The sequence below is a fragment of the Gekko japonicus genome, unplaced genomic scaffold, assembly GCF_001447785.1.
Source record: "Gekko japonicus isolate JY-2015 unplaced genomic scaffold, Gekko_japonicus_V1.1 scaffold1928, whole genome shotgun sequence".
NCBI lineage: Eukaryota > Metazoa > Chordata > Lepidosauria > Squamata > Gekkonidae > Gekko > Gekko japonicus.
Window position 1 is genome coordinate 8,316 of NW_015170339.1, and position 26,329 is coordinate 34,644.

The following is a 26,329-nucleotide window of genomic DNA, read 5'->3' on the forward strand; positions in this document are numbered from 1 at the left end:
AACTGGGTCCAGGGCCTTTTCAGTGGTGAGTCCGTGCTGGTGGAATGAGCTTCCGGAAGATCTCAGGGCCCTGCGGGACCTTTTACAGTTCTGCAGGGCTTGCAAGACGGAGCTCTTCCACCAGGCCTTTAGTTAAGGAGCCGCACTCAACACACAAAGGCCCTGTGTCCAATACCACCACCGACCACCTGAGCTTCGCCGACTTAACATCAAATACTGGCCACATTATTAGAATGTTGATGCTACTCTGCTTTTGCCATCGCCATTCAGATTGTTCACTAGCACCTTATGTTGTGTTTTTAAGCTTTTACCTATATTGTTGTTTTAGCTACGGCATTTTATGTCAGCCGCCCTGAGCCTGCCTTGGCAGGGAGGGCAGGGTATAAATGAAATAAATAAAATAGAATAAATAATAAACATTTCTGCCAGCCCTGAGACCCTACACAGCACAAACTCCAGGGCCCCTTCCCACAACTACCAGGGTGCTCCCCTGACTTCTCATGGGCTTTTCGAGGTCAGAGACGTTCAGAGGTCATTGGCCATTGCCTTCCTCTGCATGGCAACCCTGCTCTTCCTTGATGGTCTCTCATCCAAGCACGAGCCATGGCTGACCTTGCTCAGCTTCTGAGCTCAGGTGAGTCTAGGCTATACTGAGCGTGATTAACCTGCGGTATTTTCTCTTGCAGTTGCATCGATGTAGGCAGAGCCATCTTGGCCCCTGCCCGCCACCTCACTAACAGACTGACACGCAAACAACCGGGTGCCTCCTTCAAAATGAAGCGGCATGAACGGACACCGCCGGGGAGCCCCGTCAAGCTCTATGAAAAGTGTATGCAGTTGGCACAGGCAACACACCCCACCATGCCTCAGTGAGGTGGAGGCAGGATTTCCAAGTGGACATTGTTGGGGGGGGGGAGCAGCAAGACCTAGTAAAAGAGCCATGCCCAGGCCAGACCTAAGTTTGACTGAACTTCCCTGGTGGAACCTGCACTGCTACAGGGCCCAGTGTGGCTTTTGGACTACCTCTGTTGTTCTGCTGGACTGGGAGTAGCAAAAGAATCCCAGTTTGGGTCAAAGCACTGTCATTACCTCCACGGGTATGAAATGTGTACTCTCCGTCTGCTCCCTGCCTCAGGCCTTGACTTTGAGACAGTAAACTGTGCAGGGAGTGGGATAAGGGACATGTCACCCTATAAGAGGGAGCAGCCTTCCTTCAGACTGTGGTTGCTGTAGGATTCAAAGAGCTTGCTCAGTTGCCATTGGGCTTACCCAGGACACATTTGTGGGCCTTGGAACATTATGGTATCTCTCAGAGGTCAACTAATTCCAGGTTGACTTGAATCGGGGATCCAGGAAGCCTGGGTCCTCCTGGTGGCACTCTGTATGTCCCTCTGCTTCCTAGGGAACTGAGCAACCCTACACCTAGCTCTTGGCACACCAAGGACATTCCTAGAAGGGATGAAGTTCTCGCTGCATGGTTACTTAGCATCTGTGAAACTCAGATTCCCCTGGCGTGGAAGGCAGGGGCAGGAACTCTGCACCTTCCCTGTAATTTATTAGGAGGAGGAGTAGCTAGTAGAACAAGTGGCATGTAAATAATGTGGCAATAAAGCATTTTTATGAGTTGGTAGCAGACCAGTCCTCTGCTTAGAAATGTTAGGTGCAAAACATAGACACTGGAGGGCTGTGTGTACAATATACCCACATTCTGACGTTTTGCATTTGCATATGCGTGTGCAAAACACATGCACGCTCCAGCCATACAATGTGCCCAGCAAGCATACACCACATGGGCACTTCTGTAAGTTCGTAGATGATTTATTGGAAAGGAGGAGAGAAAGAGGTAGGACAGATTGCATCAATTCTGAACTCGTCCCAGCGAAGGTCATAGATCTGCCTACGGGGAGACCAGCCCCCCTTCCTCCCCCCCAGCTCCCTGGGCTGCTTCCTTTGTTCTTGGTCCGTGCCATCATTGGCCTAGCATTGCCCAGGAAACCAAACTGGCCCCAGTTCCTTTAGGCTTTTGGACCCCCAACGCCATTCTTGCTCCAGGACAGTGGACACAGAGAGCCACATCTTTGTTCCTACAGTCCCCATACCGTCAACTCTACATTGCATCCTCCTCAGCAAAAATTACCTGCCAGGTACTCAGTACCAAACTCTTCAGTATCATAGGAACCCCACCACAACCATTGCAGCCCCAACTGGCTGTATCACCAGAGCCCCTGTTGCCTTGACAACGATAAACCGGCCTGCTTCTTGCTCAGAAAACTAGGCCCCACCTGCTTCTGCCTGCTCCCAGTTCTTTCGCTCGCTCCACCGTGCCCTTTTGATCCTGCTGCTGATCATCTCCCTGGGAGCAGGCTGAGCCACATCCCTGTGTGGAACCAGCTTTGACCACCAAGCGCCCCAGTCAAAAGCAGCACCCCCTCGACAAGCCCCTCTCTCTACAACGGCTGCCTGTGTTGTAAGAGCCATCTCCAGCCAAACTGACTGACTGGCACTCCGGGCTTTCAGAGAATAAGCTGTTACCCTCACCCACACAGTGCTGCAGTCTGAGAGCAGAAATCTTCCTCTGGGAGGACAGGCCTCATCTCAGAGCTAGACTAGGCCTTCACTGGGTGGAGACTCGCCAAAGGAAATTGTTGTGTGGGCTTTTAAGGCTGCATGACTAATAGAAGGTGAGGAATCCAAAGGAAGAGGCCTTTTGTTCACAATGTACAGCCCCTGATGAAAGGCAGGGTTGATTGTCAGGCAGACGGAGTCAGGAGGCAGGGCCTCACCAGTGGCAGCACCTCCCGGAATGGGAGGGCCTTGTATCACACCAGGGGGAGACAGAGATCATACACACGGCAGAACACTGGCAGGTGAGGACACAAGGAAGTAATACTGCAAGCTCGCTACGCAGGGTGGTTTGACAGTGGGCTCACGATGGCTGACCTGGTTCTTTCCTCTCAGAGTCCCACGTCCCGGCTGTGGTTGTTGGGATCTTGGGGATCCTGGGATCCCCCCTCCTTTGGGGAGGTACTAAACAGAGCAGACAGCCCCGCCGTAGGGCTGGTGGGGCTCATTCTACGGGAAGGCAGGCCCTGGTCAGTGCTGTCCCGGCGGTGGGCCATGACTTGGTCAATAGTCTCCAAGCGCACAGCTGGCAGCAGGCCCAGATTGCGGGGGTCGGCCCGCGCCAGGGGGTTGTCATCGAAGCGCCAGGCGGCCTGGAGCCTGGGACCCACACAGCTCTCTGTGTTTGGCGCCATCTCCCGTGACTTGGAGCGTTGCCGGGAGCTGTCCGTGGAGAAGTGGATGCTGGGAATGTCTGCCTTCAGGATGCTGCTGGTGCGGCGGCCCTGGGGGGACGGGCTGCGGCTGGTGCCCTGGTCCCGGCTCGAAGATCTCAGGATCAGACCCTGGAACTTGGCCAGGCTGGGGCTGCGGCTACGGTGGCGCTTCATCTTCCCCGGGCTGGGGCTGCGGGACTTGGGGCCAAGAAGCACCATAGTGCTGTCGTCCTCCTCGTCGGAAGTAGCACTCGAGCTGTCCGTGGGGCTGCTGACCTGCTCCGAGGTGGGCAGCGAAATCTAAATGCCGGGAGAAACAGATTGGGGGGGGGAGAAGGGGAAATAGTCAAATTGGAATGGGAAGTTCTGCTATAATCGCAATTATTTCCCGTAGCGAAATATTTATCTAAAACCAAGCGGCAGTTTTAAGAAAGCCTACACGTTGCAGAGACCTCAGGGGCCCTGAACTGCACACGCCTCCCCGCCCCCCACAATGTCACAGTCACCCTCCACACACACACGTGCAGTGCTTTAGGAGTTAATGGCAGCTATACGAGGGAAAGGAAAGTCTCGGGTACCCCTGTGCGGAGGGTAATGCCACCCCATCAGCCTCACTGTCAGCAGACTTTGGCCCCTCTCTGCAGGGCCCCAAAGCGCCAGGGTGTTCTTTAGAAGCCAAGGAAAGCCATTGAGAACGGAGCAGTCCCCTCCGGCTAGCTCCACAATGCTATATTGGCTTTCTGGAAGAGAGGACTGTACCGAGCTGTGTGAACCTTGCCCCTGAACACAAATGTCAAAACAAGGTGCCAAGGCAGCCCAAGTACTATACTGAGCTCATGTCCCTCCAAACAGCAGAATTTTGTAGGTAATACACATTCATGAATATCGTCAATTTACATCTGTCTGCATCATTCATTCAGTTATTCACCAGAAAGTTCAAGTGTGGAGCGAGGAAAGTCCTCTGGCCCTCACCACTGGAAATCCCACTCAGCTCTTCACACCTCTGGTCCTTCACTGTACGCAATTTCATGAAGGTTTTCACAGATTCATGAAGGAGAGGTCTATCGCTAGCTTGGAGGGCCCCCCCCGGTCTAAACAGAACCTCCATGTATAGGGGCAGAATACCACTGAGTAGCAGTTGCCATATCAAGGAGTTTCCTTATCACACTTTTAAGCCTCCGATCATAGTCTTGAGGGCTAGCATCTTGTTCCCTCTTTCCTGTGGCTGGTATCTTTTGATCTTCTGACATCTCACCAAATATTTACAAAAGGTTACACAGTCGATTTGGAACCAAGACCTGCATTTTGCTTGCAAAACCTGGATTTTCTTAGAGTTCTCTTTTAAAAAAAATGCTACAGCATATAAACCACCCGGTCAACTCAGCCATCCATTTCCTTGATGCTCACCTGGAAGGGCTCTGTCACACCCACCATACTGCTGTAGTTGTGGCTATAGTAGCCCAAGATGTATTCACCTTTTCCTTTAGGCAAAGACTCCTCTGGAAACAGGACCTAAATATTGAAAGAAAGAGACAGGCAGAGAGTAGGCAATGGGTATAGAGGAGCAGCGTAAATCCAGCCAACTGAGCAGTGAAATGATTACCTCGCCCTGCAGATAACTCGTATAAAACTTGCTGAAGGGAGCTGCTGAGATTAAAGCAAATTCTGTTTGAGGGGGAGGGCAAGACCGTGTGAAACGGAGGTCTTGTCCGTGCCCCCAAGCCCAGCTCCAGGCTACCTCAGCCTGAGAACTGCTGTACAATTTCAGCAGCCCAAAGGCTCCAGATACAGGGGGGCTGAGTTTCCCTGCCACCTAATGAATGCACATTTGTACATCCACCTGTCACGGCTCTTTATATTTTTCAGCACCTCACAGAATTCTAGTCCTCGGACACAGTAACGAGTATTTCAGACCCCAGTGAAGTTTCTAAATCTGACAGCTGAGACCCACTTTTTCCCTCCCTCAAAATGAGAAGGGAGAGCAGTGATTGTTGTGGAGATTCAACAGGGATCCTGCTCAGTGGGTGCATGATTCTGTTGCACCGCTGCACCTGGAGCGGCTGAATGATCTAATCACACACTCGGCAGAAGCAGGGATATCGGCCTCCAGGGCTCTTTTTGTAGAAAAAGCGCAGCAGGAACTCATTAGCATAATAGGCCACACCCAACAGCACGAACTCATTAGCATATTGGGCCACACCACTGACAGCACAGCTCATTAGCACATTAGGCCACACCCACATGTTACCAGAAGTGTGGTTATCCAGCCACACCCACCTTTTGCTTGTTATTCTGTTTACCTTGTTTGTTGTCAAAACCCAGGGCCTTTTTTTGTAGCAGGAACTCCTTTGCATGTTAGGCCACACACCCCTAATGTAGCCAATCCTAATGAGTTTCTGCTGCTGGGTGTGGCCTATTATGCTAATGAGTTCCTGCTGGGCGTGGCCAACTCGGGAGCCACCCTGTGCGTTCCTGCCCCAAAATAGCCCTGTACCTTACAATCTCTTGTTCTCCTTTCAATATAATATACATCTATTTACTTGTAAAGTCTTCTATGCCTGTATTTTAATTGAAGTTCTCCATCTGTATATTTGAATATCTGAATAATGTTTGTTTTTTAACTGGATCCGGTCATGGGCCGTAATGTAATAAACGACAAATTACAAGCGGGGGCTTGCCCATACCTGGACTAGTTCAGGGCAGGCATGCACGGCTGCCCCTCTCACTCGAAGAAATGTGCTCTGTGGTACATGGAAAGCAACATCCTCTGGCCAACACCAGTTTCACAAGTGTGATTCTTTCATAACTTCTGTTGGACCTGGGAAGACCCAATCAGCCCTTGGCCTAGATATAACTTCTCAGCGTCACTGTTGCCTACCTTACAATGAGATAATTGCTCACGCATGCCATCTATGATAAATAATAAGCAATTTATCAAGTTGGCCACTGTTGGAAATAGGATGCTGGGCTGGATGGATCCTGGCTCTAACCCAGCAGGGCTCTTCTTAGGTTCTTATATTTGGATTGTTAACAGTGCCCCCCCCCAAGGTGCTTCCAAGCCACCCAGAAAGATGAAATGTGGGTTATCCATCACCCAAGGCTAGATTTTGAAAAGGAGGGTGTTTTTGCATCTGACAAATTTGGGGCAGGAAGCTGACTTGATCGCAACATCCCAACAGAGAGCAAGGCAAGTTGCACATGGGGCAGGGTGGGGTGGGAGGGATCTGCTGCCTTTTGAGGCTCAGATTTGGAACAGGGAGGGGGAACTTCCATTTGCAGAAGGAACATGCACACTGCTTGCAGAATTCAACCTTTGCTTGTTAGTGTTCTTGTGGCTCTGGCATCCCCATACCTGGTAAATGTTGCTCTCTGTGTCCTCCTGCTTTGCCCACACATAGGCAACGTAGTCCTTGTAGTGTCGAAAGCCCACCTGCAGGGAAGAGAGATGTTTTTTAAAAGGATCAATCAGCAAAGATTCGCTTCCCCAGAGCAGCACTAACTGCTCTGCTTCTTGGGGCAATCGCTTTTAGAACCGAAGGTTAGTAACTCCTGGGCTCCAAACAGGTTCGTGCCTACCAGGGCAAGATCTGGAGGTGGAATCTGTTTATTAAGGGGACAGGGCTCAGAGTGGGAGCACAGCACAGCTGCTTTGCAGGCAGAGCTCAGTCTGAAATAGTTGAATGATGAGGGGTAGACAGAATTTATAGCTGTAAATCATATCTATATCTATCTATCTATATAGATATATAGATAAAAATAACACATAGATGAGCAAACTAATTTATTTATTTACTTTAGGTATTTATATCCTGTTTTTTTTTCCTCAGAGGGGGCCCAAAGCAACTTGAAACATCATTCTACCCCCTGTCCATTGGATCCTTGGAACAACAGCCCTGTGAGGTAGATTAGGCTGAGAGTAAATGACTGGCCCAAGGTTACCCTGAGAGCTTCCATGGCAGAGGGGGGATTCAAACTTGGGTCCCCCAGGTCCTAGCCCAATCACTGTATCATGACGGGCGTTATCCTGTAGCATCCATACTGTTGCCACATAGTTGAAATATACACAGAAAGGGGTTTTTTTTACAACAATATACATTGCAATATGATGGAAAATTTAAAAACCTCATAAAATATCTAAATCCACCTCCCACCCACCCCCTGTGAAAGAAAACCAGAGAAATGGCAAATGTTCTAAAAGATGGTTACTGAATGCAAAAGGCTTCTTGGACGAAAGCTACATTAATACTGTGACATATTTATTTCCAAAAGGAGGCTATTTTAGCACAGCTCTGGAGTTTGCAAGCTAAATTATTCATATATTGTAAATGCTTAAAAAGCAGAAAGCAGCCTCTAGGATTCAGGCGAGGGAGGGAGTTGCCAACCCACCTGAAAGAAAGAAAACGACCTTTTCACTCTGTCCATTAGCAGCCTCCTTGGGCTTTTGTTTTGTTTTCAGTCCACTGGCCAGAAAAGCAAAGGGCCCCAAGCCTCTCATGGCATTCTTTATTCAGACAGCTTTCATACGAGGCTTGCCAGCTCTGGGTTGGGAAATTCCTGGAGATTTGGCTGTGGCGCTTGGGGATGTTGGGGTCTGGGGAGGGGAGGGACCTCAGCAGGTTACAGTGCCAGGGACTCCACCCGCCAAAGCAGCCATTTTCTCCAGGGGAACTGAAGTCTGTAATCTGGAGGTTACTTGTAATTCCAGGAGAACTCCAGGCTCCACCTGGAGTTTGCCCAGCCCTACCCCATCACATAGAAAGTCAGTCAGTGGTGTTACATTCCTTTAGTATACCCTTCAATTGTCCCTATTTACCAGGAAGAAATCCTTTCCTGGCAGTTCACTGCCCTTATTTTGCCCTCTGTGGAGATTTGGGGTAATTGTTTTTTAGTAAATCCTCTTATTGTGAGATGCTACAATTGTCAAATTTTCAGGTTTCACCCTCTCAAAATTATACCGTGTGTGTGTGTGTGGAGAGATATGCCTCCTCTTTAGTCCATGTGTTTGTCAACATGCACTACAAATGTTACAGCCCTGTAGCGAGGGTGCAAACTTCATATCAGGGTGTGAAATCTTTTCATTGCTGCTAGAATGGTGTATGCACGTCTTTGGAAATCCTAGTATAGCCTAAGAAAAAATGATTGGGCAATTGGAATACAGGAAATAATTAGAATGGTAAAACTTTCACTGCGCCTCAAAGCTCTCAGGAAATTAGAAACTGGGAAACATTCTGGCGCCCTGCATTGTTATATTGCACCCGAATTAATAGTAGGATGTGTGATTATGACATAGTTGTAAAATTATATATATGTTTTGTAGTTTTAATTTAAAAAAAACATTACAGCCCTACGCAATGCACACCCTGCCATTCCATACGCGGCAGCTGGTGATGCTTGTTTTGAACCATCAGGTGGGGGATCACATAGAAAAACTAGGCTTGTGTGGAGTATCGCTGACCGAAAGAACAAGTTAATTCAGTGCACAGCAGGCTACTGCAGAATAAATGGATAGAGCAGGCAGAAAAGAGCCTCCTGCTCTGACTCGTGAAACCTTATGCTGTGTTATTGTTTTGTCAGTCTTTTAAGATGTCACTGGACTCCTGTTTTATTTTTGCCATCACTGTGTAATTGAGCTGCGCAGCTGTGAATTATTACAAGAATCCAAATCTCCCTTGTTATCATCAGTGAAGACCTGGAGGGTTCATTAGCCCCCTGAATGGGGAAAGGAGCCCTTGTTTTTCCTCCTCCTCATCTACAGCTTTGGTTCTTCAGCCTGTTGTAAGCACATTTTTGAAATGTCTGCAAGGAGATACAGTCAGCACTCCCAGTGGTGAGCTGTTAAGCTTCTGCAAGTGAAACCAAAGAGGTTCGCTGCGCAAGGTTCCATGGCACACACCTTCGCACACTCCTCTCTCTGTGCCAGACATCCACGTGCACAACTTCATCACTTCATACATCAGGATACTTAACCGTTGTTGCTTTAGCCCAAGCGCATTTTCCCAGCACACACTCTTGCACTCTATATGACACCAGCGGCTAGATAGTCCCCACATACACACATGGCCCTTTCCTGGCAATGACCCTTCCATGCATCTCAATGACAGAGCAATTAATGTGGTCACGAAGGATTCAGATCCCTCCCGTGGGGCTTGGCCACTTTCCGTGCACAGCAAAATTTACCAAGCCTGTTCAAGTCCCTAAAATATTACGACATCTTGAAGCAGAAGGTTGGTTCAGGGAGAAAACCGAAGGCATGTTCCTGGAGAATGATGCACATCCTGCATATGTAACTTCACTAGCAACCTGTTAAGTTCTGAACATGCACCAGCAGTGGCTGCTAGTCACACTAACATTAATGCCACCACCTGCCCAGACACGTAAAATATATAGGCCAGAAACACACCTAGTATGAAACTGCAAACTGACTGTGAACCTTATTGCATAACAGCAGTTTAATTTCAAGCAGCATCACTAGAGCAGACATAGAGCTGGTCTCTCATGGAATTAGCCCCAAGCCACTGATGGTGGAAGGTTGTGCTAGCAAATCAGAAGGTTATGTGAATGGAGATAATATGCAGGTATGTTCGGAAACAGTTCAAAATATGGATCCTGAAAATCTCAGGTTTTTTGGGGGGGATCTATCCCTTAAAATGGTGAAAATTTTGGGCAGTACATGGGCAACGCCTGCTGAAAGAAGCCAGAAAAATCATTGTATATGACTGCTAATGGTGGCGGGCATTTCTGTTTCCCAGCCACAAAGTTCCTTTCCCCATCACCAGCAAAGCAAACTTTAGTCCATGTGTTTGTCAACATGCACGACAAATGTTACAGCCCTGTAGCGAGGGCGCAAACTTCATATCAGGAAACGGTGTGAAATCTTTTCGTTGCCACTAGAATGGTGTATGCACGTCTTTGGAAATCCAGGTATAGCCTAAGAAAAAATGATTGGGCAATTGGAATACGGGAAATAATTAGAAAGGTAAAACTTTCACTGCGCTTCAAAGCTCTCAGGAAATTAGAAACTGGAAAACATTCTGGCGCCCTGCATTGTTATATTGCACCCGAATTAATAGTAGGATGTGTGATTATGACATAGTTGTAAAATTATTTATATGTTTTGTAATTTTAATTTAAAAAATACATTACAGTCCTACGCAATGCACACCCTGCCATTCCATACGCGGCAGCTGGTGATGCTTGTTTTGAACCATCAGGTGGGGGATCACATAGAAAAACTAGGCTTGTGTGGAGTATCGTTGACCGAAAGAACAAGTTAATTCAGTGCACAGCAGGCTACTGCAGAATAAATGGATAGAGCAGGCAGAAAAGAGCCTCCTGCTCTGACTCGTGAAACCTTATGCTGTGTTATTGTTTTGTCAGTCTTTTAAGATGTCACTGGACTCCTGTTTTATTTTTGCCATCACTGTGTAATTGAGCTGCGCAGCTGTGAATTATTACAAGAATCCAAATCTCCCTTGTTATCATCAGTGAAGACCTGGAGGGTTCATTAGCCCCCTGAATGGGGAAAGGAGCCCTTGTTTTTCCTCCTCCTCATCTACAGCTTTGTTTCTTCAGCCTGTTGTAAGCAAATTTTCAAAATGTCTGCAAGGCGATACAGTCAGCACTGCCAGTGGTGAGCTGTTAAGCTTCTGCAAGTGAAACCAAAGAGGTTCGCTGCGCAAGGTTCCATGGCACACACCTTCGCTCACTCCTCTCTCTGTGCCAGACACCCATGTGCACAACTTCATCACTTCATACATCAGGATACTTAACCGTTGTTGCTTTAGCCCAAGCGCATTTTCCCAGCACACACTCTTGCACTCTATATATATGACACCGGCGGCTAGATAGTCCCCACATACACACATGGCCCTTTCCTGGCAGTGACCCTTCCATGCATCTCAATGGCAGAGCAATTAATGTGGTCACGAAGGATTCAGATCCCTCCCGTGGGGCTTGGCCACTTTACGTGCACAGCAAAATTTACCAAGCCTGTTCAAGTCCCTAAAATATTACAGCATCTTGAAGCAGAAGGTTGGGTCAGGGAGAAAACCAAAGGCATGTTCCTGGAGAATGATGCACATCCTGCATATGTAACTTCACTAGCAACCTGTTAAGTTCTGAACATGCACCAGCAGTGGCTGCTAGTCACACTAGCATTAATGCCACCACCTGCACAGACACGTAAAATACATAGGCCAGAAACACACATAGTATTTAACTGCAAACACTGTGAACCTTATTGTGTAACAGCAGTTTAATTTCAAGCAGCATCACTAGAGCAGACATAGAACTGGTCTCTCATGGAATTAGCCCCAAGCCACTGAAGGTAGAAGGTTGTGCTAGCAAATCAGAAGGTTATGTGAATGGGGATAATCTGCAGGTATGTTCGGAAACAGTTCAAAATATGGATCCTGAAACCCTCAGGTTTTGTGGGGGGGGGATCTATCCCTTAAAGTGGTGAAAATTTTGGCCAGTACATGGGCAACGCCTGCTGAAAGAACCCAGAAAAATCACTGTATATGACTGCTAATGGTGGGGCATTTCTGTTTCCCAGCCACACAGTTCCTTTCCCCATCACCAGCAAAGCAAAAATAGATCTTAATGCAAAATAGTACAAATGGCGGAATTACACAAAGGCCCACATAATTTATCCAGGTCACAGAATCCAACTTTGCTCGGTGTGTAATTGCACATTGCCTTAGGTCAGATTTTAATTATTGAGCACACAGATCTCTCCCAGGCACACTTAACCCCAGTTCATCTGATTTTAGAAACTTCAGTTCGGTACCAGATGCTTCCTATATCTCTGAAGTGTCCCTTTGTGTAAGTCACCCAATTTCCCCAACACTGCAGGACCATAAGCATAAAGGACTGGCTTGCCATAGTTATCAGGCCAAAATTCCTTAGCAGGGAAGTCCATAGCAGAAGTGAGGGTTCAAACACCAGTCACTCAGGGGCTTAGTCCACCATTCTATCCACTGCACCATACTGGCTCTCTGACTACAGAGATCAAAGCAAGGAGGAAAATGGCAGCTTTGGAGGGCAGACTCAACAATACCACACCCCCAAGTTCCCTCCCCTCCCTAAACTCCACCTTCCCCAGGCACCGCCACCCAGTTTCCAGTAATTTCCCAAGCCAAAGTTAGCAACCCTGGCCAGATTTCTTACCCGATACAGAGCGACCCAGTCCCAGGAGCTGCGGTGGTAAGTCAAAGAGGTCTTGTACCAGATGATGGCTTGATCCGGCTTTGTCCACTCATCCGAGACCTGAAGCTCCACCAGGGGCACATCAGTCCTAGAAGCAAACTGCCCAAGAGAGGTGCAAAGAAAGGATATGCTATTTATACACCCTATCAGATATTAAAATAGGACAGGCCCCTTTTGCTTAGGATGTTACAGATCCCTATAGAGTTACCATTACTTTGAAACTTGCTCTAGCTCTTGAGGCTAGCACATGCTCAATGGCTGCCTTGCTAGTGGAAAGGTCTGTGTGCGCTCATGGAAAAGAGACCTCCTACCTGTTGTAAGGAGTTTTTATCATATCTGTTTCTCTACCCACTGACCAGGTCATGCCAGGTCAAAGAGCCATTTCCTGGAGATCTCCAGGAACCTCCTTCCTGAAGACTATCTAGGATTTTATCCCTCTAAATCTTGTTTCCCTGCTAGGAGGAAGGGGGAGACCTTGACCCACCCCTTATCTCTCCAGATAGATCTATTAGCATCTGAAGGAAGGTGAGCTGAGGTACGTCTGGGAAGCAATTGCACAGACTTTCTCTCCTTTCTCCCATGCCTGTTCTCTGCCTGGAGGGAAAAAAAAACTTTTAAAATGCACAGTGAAGGAATTGCTCATCTCAAACCTTCCAGAAGAAAAACTGCATTTCTTCACATCAACAATTGGTCATTTGATAATAGGGGGTACATTTAGAGGCCCCATGTTATCCAATGCCTTATACTATAACTTAGGTAGTTTGTGCATAATTCCAGCTTTGTTCCTCTCCTAACTGGCACACCTAAGACAGTCCATAGATCTCTCCAAAAGAGGAACACTGGACTGAGCTCTGGACTCACTTGCACAGCAAAGATGGAGACCACAGGCTTGTGGTCGCTCACTGTGTACTCCATGTGGCTGCAATAGCACAGCTGGGTCACGGAAGGGACACTGCAGCTGGACCTCCCAGAATGCATTGGGATACTGGAGCCTTTGATCTTCCACAGGATGCGGTCCGTCCAAGCTGGCTTCCGTTTCTTGGCACTGTAAGACACCCAAGGGAACAGATCAATTGTCAACAGGATGATCCTAGAAACAGGGCTGATTAACTGTTATGGCAAGTACCACACAAGAGAAGGTCCCCCAGATTCCTCCGAACCCAGGAACAATTTTTTCCCGAATAAAACTTGGGGGCACACTTCATGGTTACCCCCAATAATAATAATGATAGTTGCTCAGGAGCCACATGAGGCTCTTTGACATGCCATCTGTGGCTTTCTAAGCACTGATCCCCAATGTGGCACTTGCCCCATGCCTCAGAAAAATGGGCAAGGCCCCTGTGGGGCTTCTGGTTGGCAATTGGTTCCCACCATGAAATAGCTGCCACTTAGGGTTGCCCACTCCAGGTTGGGAAATACCTTGAGATTTGGGGGTGGACCCTGGGGAGGGTGGGGTTGGGGAAGGGGGGGGCCCTCAGCAGGTTCCAATGCCTTAGAGTCTCCCCTCCCCATCAGCCATTTTCTCCAGGAAAGTTCCAGCCACAAATGGACCGCAGTGACTCAACCAAGGTGGCACCCCGCCAGCGTTCACTCTGCAAAAATGATTCTAGTCCAATTACAGTCCACAAATTTGCTTCTTCTTCTTCTGTTTCTTTATTTTACGTCATGCAGTGCTGCCTCAGATTAATTGTGAGTAGGAGACGTGGAGCATGGGGTAAGAGTGGAAAAACCTTGATTACTCACACTTGAAAAAGAGGAAATGAATAAGAGTTGTAACCAGGGATCATTTCGTAGAAAAAGAGGTGCAGGAGCTCATTAGTATAACATTTGCATATTCTCCAGGTGAAGTGATCTCTGCTACCTGGAGATCAGTCATAATCCCAGGAGATCTCCGGTCACCAGCTGGAGGTTGGCAACCTTACTTCCACTGGAGGAAGAGGTAGGCTGCAAGCCTACCTGAGATGGAAGTAAATGTGGCTCTTCTGGGTGAGGGTAATTATGAATGTAGCTCTTGGTGAACCATGGAGTGAGCACCACTGAATTAGAGTATTTAACAAAAGGAACTAGCCACTGTCATGGGTGCACCTCCAAAGTGGCGCACAAGTCCACAGCATTGACTCATGCATAAATGCAATAAGCAATCTTATCAGACAGAAGGTAATTCTGTCCCATCTTTGTATCACGAGTGATTGGATTGCTCAATCACATCTTAAGCAGAGACCTGTCAAAATTACACCCCCAGCAGAGGTTGATTGGGAGGAGATGAGGCCAAAGCACAGAATCATACAGAAATGTATCAGATAGCCTCGTATGTGGCTGGGTACTATGGACTCTTAGAAGCCTTTCTTCATTTAATTACTGTATTTTTCCTGATCTGTTAACAGTTCTCTTGTGGCACCCAATTTGGGAATGACTGCCACAGGCCAGCCCCACACACGCTAACATTTGCATCAGCACTGAATCAGAATACTGCAAAAAAGAGGTACCACTTCTGGCAGCTGTGCAGAGCACAATGAGCAGTCTTGGGGTCAGGGGTATTTAGGGTTGCCAACAGGTCTTGAGGAAAATGTCTTGTGGAGCATGGAGGCAAATGTATTTCCTTAATGCATAACTTACCTTTCTTGCTAAGACTCAAGACAGATAAAATCTAGGAAATCATTCAGTCAGACAACATAAGACATCCCATGAGCAAACAAAGAAACAAAAACCTATATAAGGGATAACATCACCAGGTAAATAGCATCCCATTAAGCTTTTATTAAAAGGACAGGGCATTTTTCTCCAGGTCTGTTGGCAACCTTAGGGGCACTTCAGAGGTAAGTTCAGGACGCCCAACTGACTCTGTTCTTGTCTTTGCCTGGATTTTTGGCACCTTGGGATGCAGAAAGGAAAATGGCCCTTGCAGTCAGCACACCTCTGTGGCATGCATAGAAGAATGTATTGATTTAATTTCAGTGTCTGCTGACAGATGCATTCATATCATGCATACATGCATATGAACAGCCCAAAGGGTACTCTAAAATCAGAGCTCCCTTGAATGGCATCCTCCAGTCTTACACCTCATACCTGGTGTCGTACATGTTGGTGCCCACATCAAACTTGAAGGTTGGGGGGAAGTTCAAGGATCCTTCTTGGAAGCCTTTCAGGATGGGCCACGTGCTCTTTGCAATGTTCAGCTGCATGGGCAAAAGAGAGGGAGGGAGCATGAAAGCATGTCACAGCATACTTAGGGGGCCAGTTTGTCTCACAACCATCTCAAGTTCTAGTGGCCGGGGGTGGGGGGAGTGGTAGCAGATACATAACCCATCATGGTCAGTGCAGAGCAAGCCTCTTCTCATGGCTGTGAGGTAATAAAGAGGCTGCAAAAACATGTCCTTAGGATATGCCTTGCCCCATCTAGTGTTGAACATAGGCCGCATGTTGCGTGCTGTGCAGAGCATAGAAGTGCCATCATCTCTACAAGATGACTTTCTGTATATACTGGAAGGACAAGACAGAGGGAGAGACTTCCACATTCATGAAGGTCTATCAGCAGGTATCAGCCATTATGCCTGAACTACATCTCCATGTGTAAAGGCAGTATACCTCGGAGTCTCAACTGCTAGCCAGAAGCAAATAAGTGAAAGTGTCAGCTTTCTGTGCCTCAGGACATGGTTGGAAGGCACAAGCCATCAGTGTTGCTGAAGCTAAGCTGGTTTGGTTCTGTTCAGTGTCTTAATGGAACCCCTATCTACATATGCTACATCTATAGCACAAGGATGCTGTGAGAGACAGAGGGAGACAGACAGAGAGAGAGACAGAGACCCCAACTGGGCAGTTCTTGTGTTCTTCCACAAGAAAGTTGTTCACATTCCTGGTTCCCCCAATCATTGACTTGGGAAATCAGTCCTCCCCCTGGTAAGTGCCAGAACTATCAAGAACAATGAGAGGATGAACCTGATAACTAATGGGGCTAGCGGGGCTTTGCTGGACATGACGTCATAGGGCACGTGAGAAGGCATGTGGTAGGGTAAGACTTGAAATGCTGCTTCAGTTTTCTAGAATGCCAGCCTCCACCTCTCTCCTCCCATCCCCTAAGAGCAGGACACAGGAGTAACTACCACAAGGCATACTAGTGCCAGGCCTGCCCTTCATGCCCCATTGACTTTAAAGCACTAGTTATTCATTGCCTTCCTAAGAGGGGGATCACATTCAGGTCTTCCCCTGCCCACTAAAGCAGGTGGCCGAGCAGAACTGTTCTGTACTCCGCAGAAAACTGGTTCACAGCCAAGGCAACAGCTTCAAGCAATACAGTAGGGCTGTGCAGGAAACCTTTGGGAAAGACCTGAATTGCTTCTGGAAGCAGATTTGAGACTTGTTTGATACACTTCCGTTAGATTTCCAGACAACTTTGAGCAAAAATACTGGAGTGAAACCTTGCAAAATGCAAGATCAGCTGGGGAGGAAATGACAGTGGACCCCACTGATCTTAGATTAAGGATGCTGCATCCTCTTTTCTGATGCAGATAAAAAGCAGACCACTTATGCAACATACTTTATCTCAGGCAACCTATGGCCGTACTGTTTTTCATGTACTTGCAGAAAAGATTGTGTAGATGTAAGAAGCAAATTTAAAACTACATCTGCACACAGACATCAGCAACAGCAGCTGGGCACAGATGTTACTTCAGCCCAGTTGCCGTTGGCCACAGCCAGCTCCACAGAGACCACTGATAGATAGCACCAGTCTCACATCCTCCATCATGAAGTCAGGAGATGTCAGTTCAGACACCTCTGGCTCCTTAAGAACATAAGAGAAGCCAATGTTGGAAGCCAATGGCCGATCTAGTCCAACACTCTGTCACACAGTGGCCAAAAATACCAGGTGCCATCAGGAGGTCCATCAGTGGGGCCAGGACACTAGAAGCCCTCCCACTGTTGCCGCCCCCCAAGCACCAAGAATACAAAGCATCACCTGCCCCAGCCTGTGAGTTCCTATCTATATCTTGTGGCTAATAGCCACTGATGGACCTCTGCTCCATATGTTTATCCAGTTCCCTCCTTGCTTCACTCCACTGTCTCCAAGAAGGCGGTAGCCAGTCACATACCAGTTGCCCCACGCAAATAACTGGCTTGAGCAGACTAAATCCTGAATGGCCCTTAAAATGCATTTCCACTTTATATGAGAACACAACTCCCAGCAGACTCAGATGTGGTTCCCCTGCCAGCTGCCTGCAGGAGGTGCCCCAGCTGTGCCTTCTGCCTTTGCCCAAAACAGCATGTATGGCACGGACAGAGAGCAGGACAGCGATGGCTTGAGATTATTTTGCCACCCAAGGCAGGATACCCAGAAGCACCCCCTCCCTCCCAATGCCCATCTATATATTTTTGGCTAAGACATGGCAGTGCAGCTTGTCCATTTAATTTTTCCCTGTGAACCAAGTTAGACTGAGAAAGGAGTAACCAGCTCAAGGTCAGCCAGGAGGCTTCATGGCTGAGTGGGGATCTGGGCCCAGATCTGACACGGAGAGCCAGTTTGGTGTAGTGGTTAAGTGCGCGGACTCTAATCTGGGAGAACCGGGTTTGATTCCCCACTCCTCCACTTGCACCTGCTGATGTGACCTTGGGTCAGTCACAAGCTCTGGCACAGGTGTCCTTGAAAAAGAGCACTTTGTGTCAGAGCTCTCTCAGCCCCACCCACCTCACACGGTGTCTGTTGTGGGGAGGGGGAGGGGAAGGGGAAGGAGTTTGTAAGCCGCTCTGAGACTCCAAGTGAAGGGCAGGGTATAAATCCAATCTCTTCTTCTCTTCTTCTTCTTCTAGTCCCCAAACAAAAGCCATATATAATGACTTTTATTTGGATCAACCAAAATAACATGCCACATCATGCAAGCTTTGGAGTTCTTCATAGCTCTTCATCACATGTGTGGGGCGCGGGAGGGGTTGAGTTAAGGTAGGGTTGCCAGTTCTGGGTCGTGAAATACCTGGAGATTTTGGGGGTGGAGGGCAAAGTTTGGGGAGGAGAGAGACCTTAGCAGGGTATAATACCATAAAGTCAAAATCCCCCCCAAAGCAGCCATTTTCTCCAGGGGAACTGATGTTGGTCATCTGGAGATCAGTTGTAATAGTGGGAGATCTCCAGGTACCACCTGGAGGTTGGCAACCCTAAGTTAAGATTATTAGCCAACAGTGGTGTACAGCAGCTTTCCATGTTACAAAGCAGAAACTGTGGGCCTGTGACTCATTTTCATGCAACATTTTCATGCTTCCAATGTAATGGTCCCCCGAAAAAAATCTGGCATCTTTTCCCCGGTGAGGACATTGGGCATTCTCACATCTCACTAAGGGTGAGATGTACCAGTTTCCCCACCTTTTGTGTGTGCTTTTAAAGGTGCAGAGCTTCTGTCAGGAATAGGAGACGATGACAGACTAATTGTATGGATTCCTTACTTGTTGCCAGTGTCTGCTCTTGATGTACTGAAAGCTTCAGAAATAAGGGGTTTGATGGATAAGGTGCCAAACCGCAGGATTTAATGTCTTGCGTTCCAGCCACTTATAGAATAAAACCACCCCGCCCTGCAGAATCTTCCCATCCTCACAGTCTGGACAAAATCTGGCTGCAGTAGAATGTAATGAATTCAGGGCATTTTGAAACACTGGCTAGGTAGGCTTTTGTGACAGGCCTCTTCTTGAAACTGAAAGGACCCACACTGCCTCTCTGATGAAATCTGGGGAATCTGCCTGGTTTTGAGAAATAAACTTTCCCCTCAGTTACAAGATGCTCTTAAGGTAGCAAGTGTTAAGGCTTTGAATCACTGCCGTGAGGTAAATTTTGTATTATGCATGAAGAGTACAGTTATCACAGTTCCGCAGGGCCGTGAAAATGGAGCTCTTCCGTCAGGCATTTAGGTAAGGAGCTCCGTTCCATCATCTTTGCCCTGTGCCAATTTTATTTCCAGCCTGAGCCCACCAATAGTGGATGTATTGTTATATGTGCACTTTGCCACAGCCGTCATGCCATCGTTATGCTAATGGTTTTAATAATGTTATTGTGTATTTTATATTGATTCTTATATTGTTGTTTTATCTGTTGTTCCCTTTGTAAACCGCCCTGAGCCTGCCTCGGTGGGGAGGGCAGGCTAAAAGTCAAATAAATAAATAAATAAATAAATATCACTAAAGCAAGAGGTTTAACAAAACAATAAAGATAATTTACTTACATATAGGTTATGTGGTGAATTCTCTCTAAAGCTTGTAGTTACTAGGTCTGCTCATCACCAGAGAGAGGCCTCATGACTCTATCCTCTCCCACAGGTAGAGTTAAACCCCTCTGCCACACTACGAGGCAGAGCTACACAAAAAGTTGTCAGCTCCCTTGCAGAGACAATTCCTCTCTTCTGTCTCCCTCAGGCAGGCCTCAGCCCCTGTCCAGAAGGAGATGCTGGAGCAGCATTCCCATAGGCTTAGGTGTGAAAATAGCGGAGTGGCTGTTTTACCTGTCAGGGGCAGGATAATCTCCCACAAGCACCACACCTGTTACTGCTCTGCTACTCACTCACACACACACACACACACACACACACACAGACAAAGATGCACAAAGACCTCACCTGGTCTTTCTCCCAGAGCTGGTGAAGGATGTTGTTGTCAATGGCATATTTCACAAAGCGGATGTCCAAGCTCTCGATGCGGAAGTTTAGGTCCCCAAACCAGAAGACAATGCTATTTGAAAGAGAAGATAAGGTGATGCTCACTGGCTCCATTTGTACAGCCTGTTAGCAGTACTGCAGTTAAGACAGAGAGGAAGAAAGACGGATTCTGTAAAAGCCATGAAAGGTATCTAGAACCTCCATGTTCAGCAGCAGTCCATCATGACATACCAGGTGTGTGTGGGGGGGGACAGACAAGAAGAGGTGCTGCGGACTTTGCTTGTGAGCAAGTTAGCTAAATGGAGCCTCCATGTTCAGATGCAGCATACCTCTGAGACAAACACTGAGAGAAGTCTGGTGCTGGCATGCCTTGGAGGTATCCAACTGACAGCAGTTGCAAGCAAGATGCTGGCCTGATCCAGAAATCCCATGAGGAAGTCCAAGAAGGTCTTACTGCTGCAGCCGTCACCTAGTCCAAGCTGGCCAGAAGAACCAGCTGATGGGAGCAAACAAGCCCACAGCCAGAAACGCTCTATGGTAAGGGGAAGGCAGCTTGTAAAGCAGTGGTAAACAGCAGGAACATCAATCCAAAAAAGCTTACTGTTAATTTGTTAGATCGAATTGGCTTTAGGGCTGGGTGCCCAAGTGCTCATCAGGTCCCTAGATTCTGGGGTGGCCTCTAACAGATATCCTGTTTGCAAGATGGCGGCTATCTGTCTGAGAGAACATTACCTGACTGAACCATTTTAATATTTTGCAAACATCTAACCACAGTGGCAGCAGTGGGGAAGTAGAATGGCGCAGTCCTGAATTCTTTCTTTCTCTCTCTCTTTTTTTAAATACAATTTTATTTTCAAAACATAACATAAAATGAGGGTATCCAAGTCTTCTTAAAATTTCGAATTTAGAAACTTGTATCTAAACATATGCTATTTTATATGGTTCACCTTGAATCATTGTATAAAAAACTTGTTGGACGTTCTTAGGAGTTTAGTATTTATGTCCTTAAAATGCATTGTAGGGCTGTATATCTTATTTATTGGATTCTTCCAGCCATTTATAAAATCTTGACCATGTTTCCTCAAAAATTGTTTCTGGTTGTCCTTTCAAAGTTAATGTTAATTTGTCCATCTCAGCAGTCTCCAAAATTGTCCTTAACATTTCTTCCCTCGAGGGCACTTCTTTTCATCCTGAATTCTTTCTCAATAGGAGAAAATAAGAAGAGCCTGGATTAAAGGTGAGGGGAGAGAAAGGATGGCAGGGCCAGAAGCACTTCTGGAGGAGGGCATATCATGCAACATGGCCTTCCTCAGGCCTGAAAATGCTGTTTTCCCATCTTGGGTATTGAGATATTTGGGTGGGCTGACAAAAGGAAACAGTTCTTTACTCAATAAATGATTAAATTGTGGGATTCATTGTCAGGGGAAGTAGTGATGGCCACAAGCACAAATGGCTTTAAAAGAGGGGTTAGACAGATTCATGGAGGACAGGTCCATCAGTGGCTAAACATCATGGTGACTAAATGGACCCTACATAGACAGAGGAAGTAGATCTCTGAATACCAGTGCCAGGAGACATCATTTTCTCAATGGATACCACCCTTTTCTCCCCAATGGGGACCCAAAGCAGCTTACAACATTCTCGCCTCCCCCATTTTATCATCACAACAACCTTATCCAGTAGGTTAGGCTGAGAGTGTGTGAGAGGTCCAAGGCCACCCAGTGAGTTTCCATGGCAGACCGGGGATTCGAACCTAGGTCTCCCAGATCCTTGATTGACACAGGGGAAGGCCTCAGCCTCTATGCCTTGTTGTTGGCCCACCAGAGTAACTGGTTGGCCACTGTGTGAAACACGTTGCTAGACTAGATGGGCATTGGTTTGATTTGGCAGGATGTATCAAGATCCTAGAATATGTTTACTTGTAAGTAAGTCATAGTCAACATAGGTTTTTCCCTGCAACTGCCCCTTTCAATATTGTTCGTTTTATATCTGCTTCTGGTTCTCTGCTGTGCACTCATTTTTGCTGTCCCATTCCTGAGTCAACACTTAATTATAAATTCTTGGAATCTTGTGTGTGTGAGATAGAGAGAGGCTGTGGGGCAAAGTATATTTGCAATACTAGTGATTGCTTGTTAATTTTTGGTAATTATAAAATAGCAATCACTCAATTACAATCATAAAAAGGAAAAGGAATGAGCAATCACTTCAGCTTGAAAGAGAAATGCATAATTAAATTTCCCCTTCCACAGGAACATGGATACATTCTGCAATGCCACAGTCACTACAAGTGAACAGAAAGTAACTACTTAAGCGGCAACAACCTAAGCTGAAAACAACTAATTAAAATGAAACAACTATAAAACAAAGTAGCAGAAGTTAAATGGGACAGTAGCTTGGAAAAACCTCGATAGCACTTTTGCTGTCCACATTGAAGAGGCTGGGCTTTTACTGCATTTTATTTTTTTTCCCTAAAAAGCTATAAATGAGGTCTGAAAAGGGAGGAGCTACCAGGAAAACACTAGAATGCAACAGCATCATCTGGATTCTCTTTTAAAATGAAGTAGATGAAGAAATGCATATTCCACGTTAATGTGCTTTTGTGGAAGCAACCCAAGAGATAGCTCCAACTTCTCCATATCTATCCCTTGGGTGGGAGACAATGTTGAAGCATTTCACCTTATACTTCTGTCACCAAAAGGGCTAGGGACTTGTATTTCGATGAAGCCAACTTAGGAAACATCACCATGCACATAAAGCTCAGTTTCTTCTCTCCTTTCTACAGCTCCTGCCCACCTTTCTCCTCCACTTTTTCTAACTTCTAATGTGTCTTTCAGCACAAAGAGAAGTCCGTCTACTCAGTGACCGAAAATAGACTTTCTAAGTAGCCATACATACAGTGAACTACAGCTGTTAAAATACAAAAAGACTTCAAAAACCCCTTAAAATTCTTCTTAATTACTGGTTTTGCCACAAAAGTCCAAAACAGCACAGCCATCACACACTAAAAGGGAAACCTAAGATTTGCTACCTGAGTTACAATGTGATTTTACTACAACCGCCAAAAATTTAGTGACATGAAAAGTTGCTTATCTTCATTTCTTAGTAATCAAGAAGACTTAAGCTTCTAAAAAGTAGGGTCCTGCTTAAACAAAGGAAAAATTAATTTAGCTCGCAAATCTGAAAATTCAGGGCATCCAAAAGAATATGATTTATAGCATCAATTAAGTTAGTGCCACATCTGCAGAGGAGGAGGAGATGGCTTTATACCCCGCCCTTCACTACCCGAAGGAGTCTCAGAATGGCTTACAAACTCCTTTCCCTTCCCCTCCCCATAACAGACACCCTGTGAGCAGTGTTTCCTCTAAGCTGAGTTAGTGTGAGCTAGCTCACAGTTTTTTAGCCTCTGGCTCACACATTTTTGTTTTAGCTCAGGAAGGATGGCTGCAGAGAAAACTAATTCATGCAGTAGCCAAATCACTCACTCACAACCTTTAATGCCAGCAGCTCACAAAGTAGAATTTTTGCTCACAAGACTCCACAGCTTAGAGGGAGCATTGCCTGTGAGGTAGGTGGGGCTGAGAGAGCTCTGACAGAAACTGCTCTTTTTCAAGAACAGCTGTGCCAGAACTATGGCTTGCCCAAGGTCATCCAGATTAGAGTCCACGCACTTAACCACTACACACTACACCAAACTTAAAGTATGGAATACCATTAAATCTTCCTAAAAACACCACTGAGAGCAAGGCATTCAAATGCACAAGCATAAATGCCCTTCTATACTTCGGAAGAGATAATGCAAACAGGTAGTTTGGCATTTTTGTTGGGGGAAGACTCCCAACTGAAAAGGATTAATATACTCTGTGCGCTCTAACCAGCATACTCTTATAATCTAGATCCCTCAAATGTCTTTTAATCGATTGACTCAATTCACAGCTACTCATAGTTTCTATCATATCATTGGTAATGCCCAGACATAATAATTTAAATTCCAGGTATTTGTCCCAATCACTTGAATGATGATCCATCATGATCCAAGAAGACCTGATTTTAAATTTGATTTAAATTTTCAGAGTAAACGCTCTCCACCAAGCCTTTGCTTCAATATTTATCTCCCCTATCTCAGCTCTCAAAGTTATTCCTGCCACATATCTCAGAGTTCCCAGGATATTGTGTAAAAATCTTATTCCATCAATATTATCTGTTACCACACTAATCTAAATCCCTACGGCATACAATAACTGCACAGAAACTTTAGCATTAAATGCTTTAACTGATGCAGGAAACTATTGTTCCCCAGAAGAATGATAAAATTTAAAAATAGCCTTCTCAGTACTCATGGTCACGGTTGCTCTTGTAACAGAGGTCAAATGCACCTTCCAAGAAAGATTCACTTGAAATATAACCCCTAAATACTTAATCAATGATCTAAGCTCTTGTATTCCCAGAGATGGATTCCATCTGCCTTATCTAGCTCATGTTAAGTTGCTGTATCTTTCGTATGCAAAAGAGTCAGTTTGGTGTAGTGGTTAGGAGTGCAGACTCTAATCTGGGAGAACCAGGTTTGATTCCCCACTCCTCCACGTGCAGCTGCTGGTGTGACCTTGGGTCAGTTACAAGTTCTTTCAGATCTGGTCTCTCGTGTGGAGTTCTCCAAAGAGCTCTCTCAGCCCCACATACCTCACAGGGTGTCTGTTGTGGGGACGGGAGTTGTGGGGAGGGGGAGGGAAAAGAGATCGTAAGCCACTCTGAGACTCCTTCAGGTATTGAAGGGTGGGGTATCTCCTCCTCTTCCTCCTCTTCTGCTTCTGCTGCTCTACTTGCTCCATAGGCTGACTTGCTACAGCTGACTTATATAGCCTTGTCTGTCTTTTTTTACTAAAGAGAAGGACCTTTGACTTAGAAACATTAATAGTTAGGCCCTCTCTGGAGCAATACTCTGAAAAGGAGGCTATAAATTTACGTAGGCCAACCACAGATCTTGAGAAGAGCTGTATAATCCGCATACAAAAGATACAGCAACTTAACATGAGCTAGATAAGGCAAATGGAATCCATCTCTGGAAATACAAGAGTTTAGATCATTGATATACAAATTAAATAACAGAGGGACGAGGACACATTCTTGCTTCATTCCTTTGTTCAATACAATAGCTTTAGTCTCTTCACCAGATGGACATCTTACTTGAGCTGTAGGCCAATCGTATAATTGTTGAATCAAAAACAGGAGATACTTATCAATAGATGATTTCTTAAGGTTATCCCATAATCTCTGCCTAGGCACTGACATAAGAACATAAGAACATAAGAGATGCCAATGTTGGATCAGGCCAAAGGCCCATCCAGTCCAACACTCTGTGTCACACAGTGGCCAGAAATACATCTGGGAGTAGAAGAAGAAGAAGCATCTGTGGTTGCTAAGCAACTGCACAACACTATTTCTCACCACTTATGGGGCAACAGAGCCAGACTTCAGGTAGAGAGGCATGACTATTTTGGGGCAGGAACACACAGGAATGGAGTTCCGGCTGGCTTCCAAGTTGGCCATGCCCAGCAGGAACTCATTAGCATAATAGGCCACACCCAACAGCAGAAACTACATTAGGAGTGTGTGGCCTAACATGCAAAGGCGTTCCTGCTACATTCCGCCCTGCTACATTCAGCCACCCTGAGCCCTTTGGGGAGGGCGGGTTAGCCATTCTACCTCATCTGGGAGTAGAAGAAGAAGAAGCATCTGTGGTTGCTAAGCAACTGCACAACACTATTTCTCACCACTTATGGGGCAGCAGAGTCAGACTTCAGGTAGAGAGGCATGGGTTTCTCTGGTTTATTAACTCTGGTTTTGTGCATGTTGGAGGAATGCAGCACTCGAGACAAAAGGTGGGTGTGGCTGGATGAGCACACTTCTGGTAACATGGGGGAATGGCTTAATATGCCAATGAGCTGTGCTGTCAGGGGTGTGGCCTAATATGCTAATGAGTTTCTGCTGGGCTTTTTCTACAAAAAGAGCCCTGGATGGGTTTATCTGGTTTATTAACTCTGGTTTTGTGCATGTTGGGGGAGTGCAGCACTTGAGATTGTGATCCATTCCCTCAGAGGCAATGTAGGTCAGCATGGCGCTGCTAGCTCTCCTGGCGCTCTTCCAGCCTGCCCTGCTGCTGCTGAGTGGATCAGGTGCCAGGCGCAGCAGCTTCGGGTATCATGAGCTGCTAAAGAGCCC

General features: G+C 46.5%; 1 protein-coding gene across 1 annotated transcript in view; it reads right to left on the reverse strand.

Annotated features, from left to right (window-relative positions):
* Positions 1–2,954: 2,954 nt before the first annotated feature.
* Positions 2,955–26,329, reverse strand: part of INPP5J (inositol polyphosphate-5-phosphatase J) — a 65,405-nt gene continuing 42,030 nt past the window's right edge. Inside the window, 7 exon segments of the mRNA XM_015418164.1 lie at positions 2,955–3,554; positions 4,659–4,790; positions 6,631–6,708; positions 12,447–12,584; positions 13,347–13,530; positions 15,552–15,661; positions 20,075–20,186. Coding sequence (XP_015273650.1) covers positions 2,955–3,554; positions 4,659–4,790; positions 6,631–6,708; positions 12,447–12,584; positions 13,347–13,530; positions 15,552–15,661; positions 20,075–20,186 — 1,354 coding nt within the window.